Raw genomic sequence first — 18,534 nt, forward strand, 5'->3', positions numbered from 1 at the left:
CGGTAACACAAGCACCTGCTCTTCCAACAATACATTTAATACTAGCCGTTTAACCTCCGCCTTAACTAAACTCTGCGGAATCGATACTGAATAATGGTCAGCCAAGGTCATTAAATCAACTCTAAGACATTTGTCAAAAACCTCCCACGAAGGGTTATCCAAAAAGGATTTCAAATCAAAAGTAGTCATTTTACACTACTTCACAAGTGCCAAAGAAAATAGCAAACACTAATGCTACTTCAGCTATGACGCTCAACACTGAACTATACCACTACAACAATCTACATGAGCGGCATGGGTGTCAATTATGACAGATCCCGGACGAGCCCCCACTTATGTTACGAATCCCTTTTGGCCCGACAGTCTAGGGGGGATGGTAATGAGACCCGTAACATAACTCATGCAAATTATTATTGTGACAAAGTAAAAGTGTGCACGAAATAACCACGACAACAGAAATCTACCGTCAAACTCTAGGTTTATTTATAAACACACGGTAATGGGGGGAGCAGGAAAAGGGGCTGAGCTGGACCCAAGAAAAGAAACAATAAGTATTCAAAAACACCCCTAAGCTAGACTAGCCTACTTTCACAACAGCTAACTAACTAACCAAAAATACAGTGGGTGGTCCGCCCAGTTCTAACTAGTGTATTTAACAAAGTTCACCTACGGGTAGTGTATGCCCATGGGCGACTTGTCTTGGTTTCCCCCTTTTCCCACCAGCAACAAACAAACACCATAACCAAAAACAATACTCACAGGTGATGACAAAGTGCTATGGAGGTGCTTAAACAAAAGAGAGGTTAAGACACAAAGCGAGAGTGAAACACAGAGACCTACAGACATGGCATTTACAGAGAGATTGAGCTAGAGATTGAGCTAGAGATTGCTCTAGAGATTGCTCTCTAGAGCAAACAAATGATGGGGTTTTTAAACCATGGGGAAGGAACTGTGATAGGTTAGGAAGTAGGAGGAGGTGTGTCTTCTGATTGATGATTGATTGTTGACTGATTGAGGAGTGATGATTTTCACCTGTGAGGGGAGAAGGAGAAGAAAAGAAACACACACAGGATACACACACACACACACACAGGATAACTGTATCCGTAACAGTGCTGTTAAAAAGACAGAGTAGCGCTTTATAATGCACAGACTTCTCCCCATCTTAGCTGCTGTTGTATCAACATGTTTTGACCATGACAGTTTACAATCCACTGTTTCTCCAAGCAGTTTAGTCACCTCAACTTGCTCAATTTCCACATTATTTATTACAAGATTTTAGTTTTTGAAATATTTAGGACTAACTTATTTGTTGCCACCAATTAAATGTTGCAGACGTGTCAGTCGCTGTAGTAGCTGACCTGTATAGTGTTCAGTCATCCGCATCCGCTTTACTCAAAGCCAGTGGCATGTCATTAATAAAGATTTTTAAAAGTAAGGGGCCTACACAGCTACCCTGGGGAATTCCTGATTCTACCTGGATTATTTTGGAGAGGCTTCTATTAAAGAACCCCCTCTGTGTTCTGTTAGACAGGTAACTCTTTATCCACAATATAGCATGGGGTTTAAAACACATACGTTTTTACAGCAGCAGACTATAATCAATGTCAAAAGCCGCACTGATGTCTAACAAAACAGCCCCCACAATCGTTTAATCAAACAATTTCTCTCACCCAATCATCAGTAATTTGTGTAAGTGCTGTGCTTGTTGAATGTCCTTCCCTATAAGCGTGCTTTAAGTCTGTTGTCAATTTGTTTACTGTAAAATAGCATTGTATCTGGTCAAACTACATTTTTCCCAAAATTTACTAAGGGTTGGTAACAGGCTGATTGGTCGGCTTTTTGAGCCAGTAAAGGGGGCATTACTATTCTTATGTAGCAGAATGACTTTTGCTTCCCTCCAGGTCTTTCCAGTAGGCTTAAATCTTTGTTTCAATGCATTTTTTAACCTTCAGCACTCATGACAACCTGAATGTTATCCATCCTCCTGATGTTCTGTCTCCATTGCACCGCTCTCTTTCTGTTCCAGAATAATGCATCCAAGCTCCTCTTGGCCATCATGGAGAGTCGCCACGACAGTGAGAACGCAGAGAGGATACTATACAACATGAGGCCCAAAGAACTGGTAAGTGGCATATACAGTATTGGTTGCAAGATGCACATGCAGCACAGCACAGAGGACAATGTTAAGGCGAAGTTATCTGACGGTCTGGTTTGTGACGTTCATGTGCAGGTGGAGGTGATTAAAAAGGCTTACATGCAGGGGGAGGTGGAGCCAAATGAGCCTGCTGAGGAAGATGAAGATGGCGAGGAAGAGCATGCAGCCTCTCCACAAAACGTGGGCCATAACATCTACATCCTGGCTCATCAGGTACTGTAGATCACTTACTGGCTGCATGCAATTGTCCACCCCCATACAGTACCCCTGTAACAGCTACACAACCTATAGTCATAATTACATCAGAGCACTACTCCTTGCTTCCACCCTAACCCCCCTGAGGCACAATACAGCTCTATACACGATTGTGTCTATTCATGTAGTTATGTGGGTGAACAACACCGACAGTTACAGTTCATTCGGAAAGTATTCAGACCCCTTGACATTTTCCACATTTTGTTACATTAGTCTTATTCTAAAATAGATTTTTTGTATTAATTATCATCAATTATCACAAAATGACAAATGACAAAGCAAAAACAGTTTTTCAGGCCAATTTGAGCAAATTTATAAAAAATAAAAAACTGAAATATTACATTTGATTAAGTATTCAGATCCTTTACTCAGTACTTTGTTAAAGCACCTTTGGCAGCAATTACAGTCTTGAGTCTTCTTGGGTATGACGCTACAAGCTTGGCACACCTGTATTTGGGGAGCCTTTCATGCTCTGTCAGGTTAGATGGGGAGTGTTGCTGCACAGTTATTTTCAGGTCTCCAGAGATGTTCGATCGGGTTTAAGTCCGGGCTCTGGCTGGGCCACTCAAGGACATTCCGAGACTTGTTCAAAAGCCACTCCTTGTCCTTGTCTTGCCTGTGTGCTTAGGGTTGTTGTCCTGTTGGAAGGTGAATCTTCACCCCATCCTGAGGTCCTGAGTACACTGGAGCAGGTTTTCATCAAGCATCTCTCTGTACGTTGCTCTGTTTATATTTCCCTCGTTCCTGACTAGTCTCCCAGTCCCTGCCACTGATGCTGCCACCACCATGCTTCACCGTAGGGATGGTACCAGGATTCCTCCAGATGTGACACTTGGCATTCAGGCCAAAGAGTTCAATCTTGGTTTCATCAGACCAGAGAATCTTGTTTATCATGGTCTGAGAGTCTTTAGTCGCCTTTTGGCGAACTCCAAGCGGGCTGTCATGTGCCTTTTACTGAGGAGTGGCTTCCGTCTGGCCAGTCTACCATAAAGGCCTGATTGGTAGAGTTCTGCAAAGATGGTTGTCCTTCTGGAAGGTTCTCCCATCTCAACAGAGGAATGCTAGAGCTCAGTCAGAGTGACCATCGGGTTCTTGGTCATCTCCTTGACCAAGGCCCTTCACCTCCGATTGCAATGTTTGGCTGGGTGGCCAGCTCTAGGAAGAGTATTTTATTATTTTTGACCCCTTTTTCTTCACAATTCCGTGATATCCAATTGGTAGTTCGTCTTGTCCCATTGCTGCAACTCCCCTATGGACTCGTCATAGGCGAAGGTCAAGAGCCATGCGTCCTCCGAAACACGACCCTGCCAAGCCGCACTGCTTCTTGACACACTGCCTGCTTAACTCGGAAGCACCAATGTGTCGGAGGAAACACCGTCCAGCTGGCGACCGAAGTCAGCTTGCAGACGCCCGGCTCGCCACAAGGAGTAGCTAGAGTCGCGATGGGACAAGGAAATCCCGGCCAGCCTACTCTCCCCTAACCCGGACGACGCTGGACCAATTGTGTGCCGCCTCATGGGTCTTCCAATCATGGCCGGTTGTGACACAGCCTTGGATCGAACCCGGTCTGTAGTGAGGCCTCAAGCCCTGCAATGCAGTGCCTTAGACTGCTGCACCACTCACGAGGCCCCCACTAGGAAGAGTCTTGGTGGTTCCAAACTTCTTCAATTTAAGAATGATGGAGGCTACAGTGTATTTAATCAATTTTATAATAAGGCTGTAATGTAACAAAATGTGGAAAAAGGGAAGGGGTCTGAATACTTTCCGAAAGTACTGTATGTAGATGAAAATGTTGATCCCAAGGCATGATGCCCTGCTGGCTAGTGGGTGAACGCTGCCGTGTCAGACACGGCAGAGATCAGTGTTAGTCACCTGTCCCCACACGTAGCACGTTCCATGCCACCTGCCAAATAGACACAAAAACATGAAGTTGGTGACTTAGAAAACCCTGATTGTCAATTTGGACTTATGTCTGTACAATGAATATTCACAACTATAATGTGGTACATCACCTGACGACATTAGTACATTCATACAATGTTGTTCCAGTTGGCCCGCCACAACAAGGAGCTGCAGGCCTTGTTGAAGACCTATGGGGAGGGGGATGAAGCCCTGGAATTCTATGCCAAGCACACAGCTCAGATTGAGGTCAGTCATTTTAGTCTGATTCAGGAGAGTCAGCTATTGTGGCTCTGCCCCTGCCGGTGTCCTCTCCCTGCACGGAAAAGTTATATTTTTTCCACTGTGTTTTTACTATGTCATTTTCTGTTTTATTACCCCTGTGTTCAATATGGTGGATTGCAACATATATTTTGTCATAAATATGTTTAGACTTTTTATTACCCTACTCATGTGACAGTCACGTTATTTTTCTTGGCCTGCTTTTCATACTGTTAGTATTTTGTTAGCATTTGAAAATGACTAGCAGCTTTGTTATGTTTGCACCTGTTCCACTGTGTGCTCAGCAAGGGGAAAGAATGCTGTCTGTTGACAAACCTCAAACCTGGAAGAGCTTATCAAATTAGTGTAGTGTTGCAAAGTGCTTTTATACACACAGCCACTTATACACACTCTCTACTCCTCTTCTGGTGTATAACATTACTGTAGCTAAAATATGTCTTAGCCATTTTTCCAAGGGGAAGAATAGTAACCAACATGCCACTATCTAACCAAATAGTTTGGGGCCTACCTAGTCCAGGACCTAGAGTTGCCCGTCCCCCCCTGAGAGAGAATGTCTGTGACAGGCAGCGTTGGCTGCATGTGGTTGTTTCCAGATTGTGCGGCTGGATCGCACCATGGAGCAGATAGTCTTCCCCGTGCCCAACATCTGTGAGTTCCTCACCAACGAGTCCAAGCTGCGGGTGTACTATACCACGGAGCGTGATGAGCAGGGCAGCAAGATCAACGACTTCTTCCTGCGCTCTGAGGACCTCTTCAACGAGATGAACTGGCAGAAGAAGCTGCGAGGTACTCAAGAGCCAACCACTGGTAACGCAAACACGGTTCCCTGTGCGTCCCTCTCCCTACCTCTCTATACTAGGTACCTGCTTTACATGCCCTCAGCCCTCCCTGACCCCTCCAGGCCCTTCAGGAGACCCCCCAGGCTGGGTTGGGTTCTCCCTCCGTGGGCCAGAGACCCACCCTGAACCCTGGATGGAAGGGAGGGAGGGTAGAGGGCATGTAAAGGTTGTGCATGTAAAGGTTGTATGTTAAGTTAGAGCACCTAACATAAAGTGGATAAAGGCTAAGATATTTACAGTGTAAGGTTGGAGTGAAATGTTTCATGACAGAGGGAGGATTGTTGAGAATGTGGGTGTGACTTTCTGCAACGTCTCGTAAAGAATTATGAAATTCTTGATTGACTCCTGTTCACGCCCCACAGCTACAGTACTGTACTTTTGTTTATGTTCCCAGCCCATACATTCACATTCAGTTAATTATGATGGGTTGTTGTTTATGTCAGGTGAGAATTCATCTTTCTTATCACAGAAACACACACGCACACAATCAGATGGGATATATTTGAATTGTTTACTAGACTGAGTACATGCCATGGCCCTGTCTCATAGGGAGTGAATAGATAGCTAGACGAGAGGATGAGCTGCTCTGAGAATAGGGTGTAAGGGGATTGGAGGTCAGTCTGGGTGGGTCTCGACCAGGGAGAGTCAGTCCAGGATCCAGCAGACCATCAGACACAACTGCTGACCCCAGGCCCACAAGGGTTCAGGCAGCACAGACTGAGAGCAATCAGGTCATGAGCCATCTATAGGACTGCTGGAGAGTGTGGTGGAGGACAGGACCAGATTAGGCCTACTTGATGAATGGGAACCAGATGCCATGAGAGGGACTGGGGGAGAGAGTGATTCAATAGATTGGGAGAATAAATTATTTTTTGTAAAGGTAGAGAGTTAGACAAGATTAGCGTTCTCAGAATCTGTTTGCAAACAGTATAACACCCTAAGCCTCATGGGAGGTTAAAAAAATGAAGAAGAAAAAAAACAGTCCTACAATAACTCATGGTGTGATTGTTGATGCCCTCATCCCAAGTCCACCCACAAAACATCCCCCATGTTACACATTCAGTAGGGCGTCTCCCTATTGACACACAGTTCCTGATTCTTCCAACCCCCCCCCCCCCCCCCCTCTCTCTCAGGCTGTGAACGCTGTATGACTGCACTCTTTGTTTCCTCAATGGGAGCGTGTTTCTGCCTGCCTGTCTGTCACTCTGTGAGCCCTGTACTGTTTATAAAAGTCCCCACCCTCCGTTCCTCTTTTCAAATGAAGAAGCTGCCTCCAAAATAGCAGCCGCCGCGCAAACCGTCCGACCCTCTGATCAAAAACCATGTGGGCAGAAGGCGAGGCGAGCGTTGCTTATGTTGGCCGAGGAAGGGATTGGCGGTCAAAGGGATTGGCGGTCAAATGAGAACTTGTTCTCAACTAGCCTACCTGGTTAAATTATGGTGAAATACAATTAAAATAAAATATCGGTGGTGACAGTGTTTCCTAGCCTCAGTGCAGTGGGCATCTGGGAGTAGGTGCTCTTATTCTCCATGGACTTTACAGTGCCCCACAACGTTTTTGAGTTTGTGTTATATGATGCAAACCTCTGTTTGAAAAAGCTAGCCTTAGCTTTCCTAACCGCCTGTGTATGTTAGTTCCTAACTTCCCTGAAAAGTTGAATATCATGGGGGCTATTCGATACCATTGCAGAATGCCACAGGATGTTTTTGTGCTGGTCAAGGGCAGTCAGGTCTGGAGAGAACCAAGGGCTATATCTATTCCTGGTTCAATTTTTTTGGAATGGGGCATGCTTATTTAAGATGGTGAGGAAGGCACTTTTGAAGAATAACCAGGCATCCTCAACTGATGGGATGAGGTCAATATTCTTCCTGGCCAAGTCGATTAGAAAGGCCTGTTCAGTGATGAGGGATGGTCGTTTGACCGCAGACCCATTACGGATGCAGGCAATGAGGCAGTGATCGCTGAGATCTTGGTTGAAAACAGCAGAGGTGTATTTGGATGGCAAGTTGGTTAGGATGATATCTATGAGGGTGCCCGTGTTTACGGTTTTGGGGTTGTACCTGGTAGGTTCATTGATAATTTGTGTGAGATTGAGGGCATCAAGCTTAGATTGTAGGATGGCCAGGGTGTTAAGCATGTCCCAGTTTAGATCACCTAGCAGCATGAGCTCTGAAGATAGATGGGGGGGCAATCAGTTCACATATGGTGTCCAGAGCACAGCTGGGGGCAGAGGGTGGTCTATAGCAAGCAGCAACAGTGAGAGACTTGTTTCTGGAAAGGTGGATTTTTAAAAGTAGAAGCTCGAATTGTTTGGGTACAGACCTGGATAGTAAGACAGAACTCTGCATGCTATATCTGCAGTAGATTGCAACACCGCCCCCTTTGGCAGTTCTATCTTGTCGGAAAATGTTATAGTTAGGGATGGAAATTTCAGGGGTTTTGGTGGTCTTCCTAAGCCAGGATTCAGACACAGCTAGGACATCCGGGTTGGCAGAGTGTGCTAAAGCAGTAAATAAAACAAACTTAGGGAGGAGGCTTCTAATGTTAACTAGCATGAAACCAAGGCTTTTACAGTTACAGAAGTCAACAAATGAGAGCAGCTGAGGAATAGGAGTGGAGCTAGGCACTGCAAGGCCTGGATTAACCTCTACATCACCAGAGGAACAGAGGAGGAGTAGGATAAGGGTACGGCTAAAGGCTATAAGAACTGGTCGTCTAGTACGTCCGGAACAAAGAGTAAAAGGAGCAGGTTTCTGGGAACGATAGAATAGATTCAAGGCATAATGTACAGACAAAGGTATGGTAGGATGTGAATACAGTGGAGGTAGGCCTAGGCATTGATTGATGATGAGAGAGATATTGTCTCTAGAAACATCCTTTAAACCAGGTGATGTCATTGCATGTGTGGGAGGTGGAACTAAAGGGTTGGCTAAGGTACTGTATATTGAGCAGGGCTAGAGGCTCTACAGTGAAATAAGACAATAATCACTAACCAGAACAATGGACAAGGCATATTGACATTAAGGAGAGGCATGCGCAGCCGAGTGATCGTAAGGGTCCAGTGAGTAGTGAGGCTGGTTGGAGACACGGCTATTCAGACAGCTAGCGGGCCGGGGCAAGCGAGCTAGCAGAAGGGCCTCAGAGGGACGTCGCGACGGGGGAAGTCTGTTTATAGCCTCCTCGTGCGGCGCCGCCTCTTGCGTTTACGTCAGTAGACCAGTCGTGATGGATTAGTAGGGTTCTGTGTTGTAAAGTGTACCAGTCCAATTGGCAACATAGGTATAGTGGCCCAAGAAGTAGTCTGATGGACCTATTCAGCTAACAGCCGATATGCTCTAGACAGCTAGCGGGCCGCGGCTAGCAGGCTAAAGACACGAAAATGGAAACACTGCTCTGGTGTGTAAGCTTATGTAACCATTGTATGTAGTACTATCATCATCACGCTTTGATTATTTGAATCAACTCTCTAGTGCAAGGGCAAAAACCAAAATGTGTACCCCTTGGGGTCCCCAGGACTGAGTTTGAGAAATGCTGCCCTACTGGGTTGAATGCTTCAGCTGACACAAAAAAGGCAAACACTTCAGTGAACTGAAGACGTGCCACTGGGGTGTATTATTTGCTGCGAGAAAAACTGACAAGTGAATCACCCAATCACCCATGAAGTTTGGGTACCAGTTAACAGTAACCTTCCTACAACTGTAACCAAATACAAAATCTTTCAAAAATGTCATACTAGACAAAATTCTAACCCCTAGTGGTATGTCTTATATTTGAGATTTAGCTCTAGATGCAATTGTGATTTTTGAAGGGATACTTCAGGATTTTCCCTAGAGTCAGATAAACTTGTTGATAAAATGTTTGTCTCTGTGCCCAGTATGAAGGAAGTTGGAGGTAGTTTTGTGATCAAATGCTAACTAGTGTTAGTGCAATGACTGGAAGTTCTATGGGTATCTACTAATAGATATTATAGACTTCCAGTCATTGCACTAACATTTGGTTAGCAGTTGTGTTAGCGCTTGTTAGCAACTTCCTTAAAACTGCATACATGGACATTAAAAATGGTATCCATGAGTTCACCTGACTCCTGAAGTATCCCTTTAAGAACCTCTGCATTGTGCATAATAATATTAATAATTTATAAAGTGCTTTTCATTATACAGAATGATCTCAATGGACAATCCTCCAATGAATGCTCTGTCAAATGTGTTTACGCACTATAGATACTGTACGTGTATGTGCATCTCCTGTGATGTGTTCTGTGAATCTTGTCTAAGTTTGGCGAGTGCAGCAGTATTGTGATGGTGGTGTAGTTGTAGCATTGCAATGTTTTCTGGTGTAGAGGTGGTCCCAATGACTATGTATTGACCAAGTGTGTTGGCCCTCTTCGTCCCTTCTCCAGCCCAGCCCATTCTATACTGGTGCTCTCGTAACATGTCCTTCTGGAGCAGCATCTCCTTCAACCTGGCCGTGCTCATGAACCTGCTGGTGGCCTTCTTCTACCCTCTGGAAGGAATCCGCGGAGGTCAGTGAAGTTCTCTCCTCCTTCTCCCCTACCTTCTCTCTCGCTCAGCTAAATAATCTGCAGGGTATCTGTGCCAAACGATGGCTGATTTCTGTATGTGTTCTCCGTTTAATTCTACAAGTGTGACTGTTACCAAACAGGACATTGAAGCAAATGACAAGCACAGACCATTAAAGCAAGGGAACTACATTACAACGCACATTACACACAAACTCAAGTTGTTTGGGAAGGTGAATTGAGCATAAACTTGGTCACCACTGTTTTCAAACTGTTCTCTGAAAATATTGTGATTTCACAATACTGTACATTTCAACAGTAATTTATGCTTATTTAGTCATGCTCAGGATGACTTAGCTAACAGTTTGAAGCAAGTGTGTTTGTAAAGCTATATTATGAGTGCATCACGGTTATGTGGCTACCTATTCCACACAATGTCTTTGAGATAATTATTTGAATATTTAAAACAATGTCTTTCATACATTTATGAAGGTAACCTTTACCTCTGATCTGTGATGCAAGGCTGGATTCCTGTCTCATGCCTGTGGTTTAGGTGTCACTGGCATCACTTATTAATGTCAGGTCCTCTGAATCAGGCCCTGGCCTGATTATTGATATGGGGTTTGAGCTAAACACACACCCACACGCACACACACATTAACTTAATTAACCTGTCACCAGACTCCTGTCTTCACTCTGATGCTGACGAGTCTTCAGTCAGGATCCATTGCCATGTATCTGTCTCTCAAGTTTCAAGTTTTATTGTCACATGCGCAGAACACAGCAGGCGTAAACCAGTACAGTAAAATGCTTAACTTGCGAGCTCCTTCCCAATAATGTGCAATAAAGGTAGTAATATAGTTAAGTGATAATGCCCGAAAAGCCAGTGTTTTGAGGGTAAGATAATGCTGTAATTGAGACATGGTTGAGGGCCTGCAAACCGGCCCAACATATTAAAATAATTATTGACATATTTTAATTTAAAAAATATTTAGATGAATTTATTCATACTTTATCATCCTTCCACAAGATATAGTCCCAAAACAAATCTAGGGTTGCTACCCAAGGCGGGTGGTCGTTTGTGCTATTGGTTCGGTTGCTAGAGACGCGACCCAGTTGATAAGTCTTTTTGTTCTGTATCTATGGACTTGACCAAGTCATTCGTTCTACATGTTCCATTTCTATACTGGCTGGCAACGTTCTTATCCCTTGCTTGCTAGCTTGCCAACTACGTCTAACTTACAGTCACATCAAACAGTGCAGACAGAACAACAACAGTTGCTGCATTTGGCTGTTTTCTAGAGACATTTATTTGGATACATCCATAACAATGCGCTAATGAGGCACGATTTCGCCTGGCATAGAAAATGTGCTCTCTCGTTAGGACACTGTAGTTCAAAGGAGATGTCAACAACACAGCTAACACAATAACTTCAAACTGAAGCTGGAAACACTGCAAACTAGCTACACTTCATTTTGTTTGACCTTTTTTCAATTGACATTTCTTTGTGTACATCCATACAATTATGCTGATTTAATGATTTCGACCTGCTGAGAAAGGCTGCCTCCCTCTATCACTCATCCAGACCCTGACACGTTCATTACTAGGGGACAGTTGGAGATCGAATTTGAATATTGAAACAATGTTGCAAATGTCGGAGAGACAGACAGTAAGGTTTAATACATCTCTGCTGTTAAAAACAAATTGTTAGTCTAAAAGAAATGTGAGATAATGTCTAGATGCTTTTTATAGTGGAGATCAAGTTTAGAACTTCCCTGCTTGGGCTGATGAGAATGTTGATTGCGCAGTCAGATGGAACAGACTAAATAGGCATTTTACTGTCATAGATTTAGCCTGTGGTATCTTGTGAAATAGACACCGGCTGGAATGCGCTTTTAACTAATCAGCATTCAGGATTAGACCAACCTGTTGTATAAATAATAAATAAAACATGAAATGTGACAGAAGAAAAAAAGAAAAACACAAGAATGCAGTTATTTACAGGTCGTATATACAGTACAGGTCTTATATACAGGTCGTATATACAGTACATATCTTATATACAGGTCTTATATACAGATATTTTATACAGGTCGTATATACAGTACAGGTCGTATATACCGATCTTGAACATCATTGTATCTGTGGAAATAAAGATAAAGAAAACGATGAATACACAATACAAGTAATACTCAATGAGAAGATCTCAATTGCATAATCCTCGCATCCTCTCTCTTTGTCTCCTTCTCAAAACCCCTTGGATGAGAACGCCTTCTGACCTTCTCCTCCAATGGGTTTTGAGAAGGAGACGAGTAGAAAGGACATGAGAAGTATGCAATTAAGATCTTACCATCTTATAGGATCAGTGCATTTCACTGCCCCAGACTGTGAAATGTGACATTTCTTTTGGAACATATGGTCAGGCAAGAGCATAGTCACTCATTAGGCTTAGGTATTGAACATGGCATAATTGAGCTGCTCTTGTAGTTGGCCCAGGCGGGGCTTAGAATTGATTTCAAGCTTTTAAATCCTATCTTTTACCTTCACTGTATGCCAGTGTGCAAGGGGAAACTGTTGCCCCTGTGCAATGTCAGAATTGAATAAACAGGATTTATTTAGTCATTTTAGAGACATTTTCACATAACTGCCTTTTCTCTCCAGCTCTCTTGCTCTCTCTCTCTCTCTCTCTTTCTCTCTCTCTCTCTCTCTCTGTTAGTCTGTGGTGATGTGTAAAACACAGCCCCAGTCATTAAGGCCTTTATTGTTCCAGGGCAGAGTTGCCGAGAGAAGACCCACATTGTGACTCGCATAAACTTTACATTGTTCTGTCTGGGGTCAAGCGGCGCAGTCCCTTTTGTTTTGAACTTCCTCAGAGAGAGAGAGAGAGAGAGAAGCGAAAACGCTTTTAGCTTAGAGCTAGAATACATTCATGTGGTTTCCAGTGTCTTCAAAGAGATTAGCATCAGACTGTAGGGTTCAGCTCAGGACATCAGCGAGGGCGGATATGATTTTGGCTTAACATAATTTAACTTTTGTGGGCTCCCGAGTGGCGCAGCGGTCTAAGGCACTGCATTTCAGTGCTAGACGGGTCACTACAGACCCTGGTTCGATTCCAGGCTGTATCACAACTGTGATTGGGAGTCCCATAGGGTGGCGCACAATTGGCCCAGCGTCGTCCAGGCTAGGGTCTGGCCGGGGTAGGCCGTCATTGTAAATAAGAATTTGTTCTTTACCGACTTGCCTAGTTAAAAAAAAGAATGATGTAGCCAGCCATCATGTGCATAGAAGCTTGGCTCTTGAATCATTATTACTCAGTAGTAAATCTTAAACACATATACAGTTAATTGGTCCATAATAATGTCTCTCCGGATGTATGCCAGCTCTGATGCTGCTCGTTGTTAATGTTCAAACCAGCTGCTTGTAAAAGAGAAGTGAACTTCAGTGGCCTGGTAGCCTTTACGACTTTAAACAATGCTAGTTTCTCTAAAGGCCCTGTGCATTTACAGTGGTGAGCCTTGCCCAGAGCTCAGCTGATGCACTCTCCTATAAAACAAGTCAGAAAAAGCCTAGCAGTCATTCCATAGTGTGCTGCTTGTCCCAGTCTGCTCAAGACTTCCCAGGGAAGTGTTTGTCTGGAGAGGACCTGGTTGAGCTGTATGCTTCATGCCTCTCCACTCTTCTGGAGGTGGGTCAGTGTGGCATGGCTGGCATAGCAGCTGCCTGTTGGGAGGGAGAATACTTGAGCCTCACTTAGCCATGTTAACAGATGAAACTCCTCTCTTGTCTTTTGACCATGTGTCCACTCTGAGAATCTGCTTTGAAGTCTGTTCCACAGACCTGCCTGTTTGGCCTTTCAAGATATCAGACAATGTGTGTAGAGGAGGTGTTGAGCAGTGGCTGCATCCTGCTCTCATTCTGCTTTACTCTGGTAGTGGAATCATTTGGACTTTTTGGAGAGAAAGGAATGGGGTTTGGAGAGGAGGCCTGTGACGTCCATTCCTCCCTCCGTGGCGGCGGAGTCTAGCTCCCTGGCGTGCTGTCAGCCGGCAGGCCTGGGATCCCTCCCAGACCATCCCTCATGAATTTCTCAGGAGCCAGTGGTATTTTTAGCGGACCCAGTTATGTAACGAGCACCTGTCATGTGATCTCTCCACGGAGAGGAGAGGAGAAGAGAGGGGCACGGACAGGGAGGGAGTGGGAGGAAGCTCAAAACTTGCCTCTGGCTGGGGCCTGGAAGTGAATACGGCAAAGACGACTGACCTTGTTTTCAGCTTAACACACGCACACACACATGCACAGATGTGTATATACACACACACACACACAAACAAACAAACAAACAGTTCTTCGACTGACTTTGTCCTTGTGTTGCACAGAGCAGAGCTGGGACTAAGCCACCAAGTTAGTGCCAGGTAAGCTCATTATAAAGCTTCACTGAGCCACAACGATCTGATGTCACACTTTCCGTATTATGTAACTGTTAGTATTGTAACGCTTTAGAGCTCTGCCTCATCTCCCTGGGGAGAAGAATGTGTCTGAACATGTCCAACAGGTGAAATTACTGCAGAGGGATATCCCTCACTGGAGGCCAAGAACATATTATTGTTTGCCCCGTTAATACTATCATTACAGCAGTTGGATGAGCCAGTGCTTGTAGTGTTGGCTGCTTTTTTCTTTTGAATCAACATTTAATGTAAACAGATATTTAACTGGATCTACTTTTAAAAGCGATGTAATTTACAGTAAACCTATGTGTTACTGTAGGTATATTATAGTAGGCATCTTACATGGACAACACGATCCACATCCCATCCCTCCCTCCTTTTTAACCCTACTCTTGCCTCTCTCCTCTCCCACCTCCTCTCTCCAGGTACCCTGGATGGTCACCTGTCAGCTCTGCTGTGGATCGCCATGCTGGTTTCCCTGGCCATTGTCATCATTCTGCCCCAGCCCCACGGCGTCCGGGTCCTCATCGCCTCAACCATCCTCCGCCTCATCTTCTCTGTGGGCCTGGAGCCAACCCTCTTCCTCCTAGGGGCCTTCAACGTAAGTGTGTCTGCAAGTGTGTGTGCCTCTGTGACTGGAGGGGTTTCTGGTCACTGGGTCCTTGCTTTTACGCCTGCCACGTTAGGTTACAGTAGCCTCTGTGCCCTCAAACACCCCGTCCAGTGTCCTCACCTCGCCCGTATGTGAGGTGAGGTGTGTAGTGCGTCACTGTGGGATTCCACAGAGCTGTGGCACTCTTGTCAACCAGGCCAACTAAACACTAAATGACATGTCTTCTAATGAATAAATACCTGTTGGATAGATGCATGACTCATGCTTTTACACAACATATTTTTAAGTCACCGATGTCAACTTCACTGTGTTCAAGTCCACCTCTTGTTGACCTGTATCTATGCCAGTCTCTCTAAGTTGGTTGTGTTTGTCTTCTATGCCTGGTTGTTTCTGAATATCCCTACTTTGTTTTTGCATGCCAGTATTTACCTTTTAAATTAACCTGGTAAAGTTGTTGCTCAATCCCTCCATGTTTTCCACTGTTCCTCAGGTGGGCAATAAGATGATCTTCTTGATGAGTTTCGTGGGGAACAGAGGGACATTCACGCGGGGCTACAAGGCCATGATCATGGATGTCGAGTTCCTCTACCACCTCCTCTACCTGATCATCTGTAGTCTGGGCGTCTTCGTCCATGTCTTCTTCTACAGTCTGCTGGTAAGAACTGGACTCACTCACTCACTCAATCACTCAGCCCCCCCTGCTTCCCACTAAGCTGTGTTTTTCTCTTGTCTCTCCTGCAGCTCTTTGACCTGGTGTACAGGGAGGAGACGCTGCTGAATGTGATCAAGAGTGTAACCCGTAATGGCCGCTCCATCCTGCTGACAGCCGTGCTGGCTCTCATCCTGGTCTACCTCTTCTCCATCGTGGGCTACATCTTCTTCCAGGATGACTTTCTCCTTAACATTGACAGGATACCTAATAAAACACTTGGTAAGGTCAAAGAGCACGCGCTCCCTATGTCACTTAAAGTTCCCAAACAGAATGGCTTCCTCAGTCTATCCTCCCCACCCTGATTGTCACATTTAAAACTTGCACCAGGTTTCCTGCTGTAAATTAAGTCTGTAAGGCCTAATATGGTCCCTCGTTTGCAATAGACAATGCTGAGCCAAAAAAGGCACAAAAGTTTCTCCTGACCCTATGTTTTCCTGTTTGGCAGAGAGTGGAGCCAGTATGGTGGGAGAGTTCCTATCAGCAGAAGTGTGTCGGAAGGACAGTGGGGAGAACTGCTCCACAGAAGCTGTTGTGGATGGTATGTGCTCAAGAGAAAGGAAAATGTGTGTGCGCGGGCTTCTGCATCCTCACAGACCCCTAAGTCTACCCTCCTCCAGAGGAGAAGCTTCCCATAGTTCCACTGAGCCGTAAACGTGTACGGCCGGGCAGTCATGAGATTAGGCCTGGTTTAGGGAGGGGCATGAGTACCCGAATGACATCAAAACTCCATCTTTAACCAGAAATCGTTTTTCTTTTCAAATATTGTAGAACTATTTGTCAAATGTATTTCAGAACTCTTGTCAAAGTTAAATGTGTTACATTGAGATAGAGCTGGGTTAACTATCACATTACAACTTCTTTATTTTTATTTTTTTTAATATTTAAAATTTAAAAATATAAATGGCAAATATTTGATGGAAAATGCTTCTGATTGGCTGTGGGGGGGTTGTTTCAAGCACATAGCGAGAAGTGGGCACTATCAGCATGGCCGCCAAATGGTGTGAGGTTTCAAAGTATTTTGATCAAACTGATGAAATTTGACCCATGTGCAATGCAAACTATGCAATATCAAGCTCTCCTATCACAGCACAACTAGCTCCATGAGATATCATATGCACAAAGAAACATTCAAAGAAGGGGGCCAAGCAGCAGAAATCTCGCATCATTTCTTTTGCGCCGTGATCCCTTACTTAACCTACCTTTTATGTAGTCCTTTTGATTCCTAACATAAGGCTTCTACAAGCAAGCAGCATGGCTGAGGCTACTGCCTTTTTGAAGATTGTGTTCCACGGTGTAATATAAACAGTTGATATTACGGTTTCAATAAATGTATCTTAAATTGCACCTTTTCTTCTCAATATATGTGAGGACATTTTGCAATTAGGATTTGTTATCTGTAATGGTTATGATAAATGACGCATTGTTGTGCACAGTTGGCATATAGATAAATGGCAGGTAGCTAGCGGTTAGGAGTGCTGGGCCAGTATCCAAAAGGTTGCTATTTCGAATCCCTGAGCCTACTAGGTGAAAAATCTGTCTGTGCCCTTGAGCAAAACACCCAACCCTGGGCACAGGACACAGGGACTTAGGCCATGCCGTGTGCGTCTGCTGCTGGAGGACCAGGATCCAGAAGAAGGGGAGAAGAGGTCAGGGGTTAATTGCCATCAGGCCCAGGGCAGGTTGACGGGTTCGCTCTGAGAGGGCGCAGGGGGCAGCATGTTGGGATCCAGGCATTCTAACGGACCCTGTAAGACTTCTTTAGAAAAATCTCCCAAATCAAAGACGACCTACATGCTGCCTTAATGTGCTCAGACAACCTTGTATGAACCTTGTCAGGCTCTGGGGATTCTGGGTTAAAACCTCATGGAGGCCACCGCCACCATCACCACCATCCAAATTAATGATGCTTGTCTGGTGACTTGTTGTTTTGTGAGAACAGTTTGGAAGGGTCAGATCGGTATTGTCTGTGGTTCCTGTGCTGGGATGAGATTTCTATTGAGTGAGATGTTTTGTTTGCACAACATTTTCCTAATTGACGAGTTATTGTTTTCTCCTCAAGGCAGAATTTGCTATGAGGTCTTGTATATGAGAAATGTGGATTTGAGTTAGAGGATGTGGATTTAAAGGCTTTGTGGATTTGTTGTGGATATACTATGTGCAATACATGTCCCCGATGTCCCTCTGTAGCTGCCATAGCCACCCAGCCGTCGGCAGTAGTGATCGAGGACAAGGAGCGGTCATGTGACTCTCTACTCATGTGTATTGTCACTGTCTTGAGTCACGGCCTGAGGAGTGGAGGTGGTGTGGGGGACGTCCTGCGGAAGCCATCCAAAGAGGTACGCAAATGCCCATGTTGAACACAACACCTAAGCCTGGTACAATTATCTTATAATTGTGTTACTGACAATTATGGACAATAACCGTGAACTAAAAATAATTATTGTCTTATTACATTCATTTTAGGAGAAGTGGGGATTCAACTTTATATTGAAGTGGATATACTAGTTTACCCAATAGCAGTTTTCTATTTTTACACGAAGTGGGTAAAGTTGGTCATTGTTTTACGAGCAGAATGGCACGGTGGGGGGAGAAGCTTAATTTCAAAAACTTCCAAGCGGTAAAAACCATTCGTTTTTGGGACAAGGTTGTCACCAAAGCTGTGTTGTATTTGTAGCTTGTTTTCAAAGATGCATTACAAGTTCAAAACATTTTTCAACAAAAATGACAAATATGACAATAACCGTGTCCATTTGCATGACAAGTAATCGTTCCATAATCGTCACAGCCCTAACAACACCAAAACATTTACA

At 44.5% G+C, this 18,534-nt stretch overlaps 1 protein-coding gene across 3 annotated transcripts in view; it reads left to right on the top strand.

Moving 5' to 3' along the window:
• The window catches only part of LOC115137202 (inositol 1,4,5-trisphosphate receptor type 1-like), a 156,219-nt gene that overhangs the window by 112,234 nt on the left and 25,451 nt on the right, over window positions 1-18,534 (top strand). Inside the window, exons 48-57 of one of the 3 annotated variants that reach the window (XM_065027815.1) lie at window positions 2,030-2,125; window positions 2,234-2,371; window positions 4,463-4,561; window positions 5,188-5,380; window positions 9,834-9,956; window positions 14,825-15,000; window positions 15,503-15,667; window positions 15,754-15,943; window positions 16,170-16,262; window positions 17,912-18,060. In XM_065027815.1, the coding sequence (XP_064883887.1) occupies window positions 2,030-2,125; window positions 2,234-2,371; window positions 4,463-4,561; window positions 5,188-5,380; window positions 9,834-9,956; window positions 14,825-15,000; window positions 15,503-15,667; window positions 15,754-15,943; window positions 16,170-16,262; window positions 17,912-18,060 (1,422 nt within the window). Of the gene's footprint in view, window positions 1-2,029; window positions 2,126-2,233; window positions 2,372-4,462; window positions 4,562-5,187; window positions 5,423-9,833; window positions 9,957-14,824; window positions 15,001-15,502; window positions 15,668-15,753; window positions 15,944-16,169; window positions 16,263-17,911; window positions 18,061-18,534 lie in introns of all 3 variants that reach the window. The other 2 variants (XM_029673420.2, XM_065027808.1) reach the window with 2 other exon arrangements.

The sequence above is a fragment of the Oncorhynchus nerka genome, linkage group LG2, assembly GCF_034236695.1.
Source record: "Oncorhynchus nerka isolate Pitt River linkage group LG2, Oner_Uvic_2.0, whole genome shotgun sequence".
NCBI classification, from domain to species: domain Eukaryota; kingdom Metazoa; phylum Chordata; class Actinopteri; order Salmoniformes; family Salmonidae; genus Oncorhynchus; species Oncorhynchus nerka.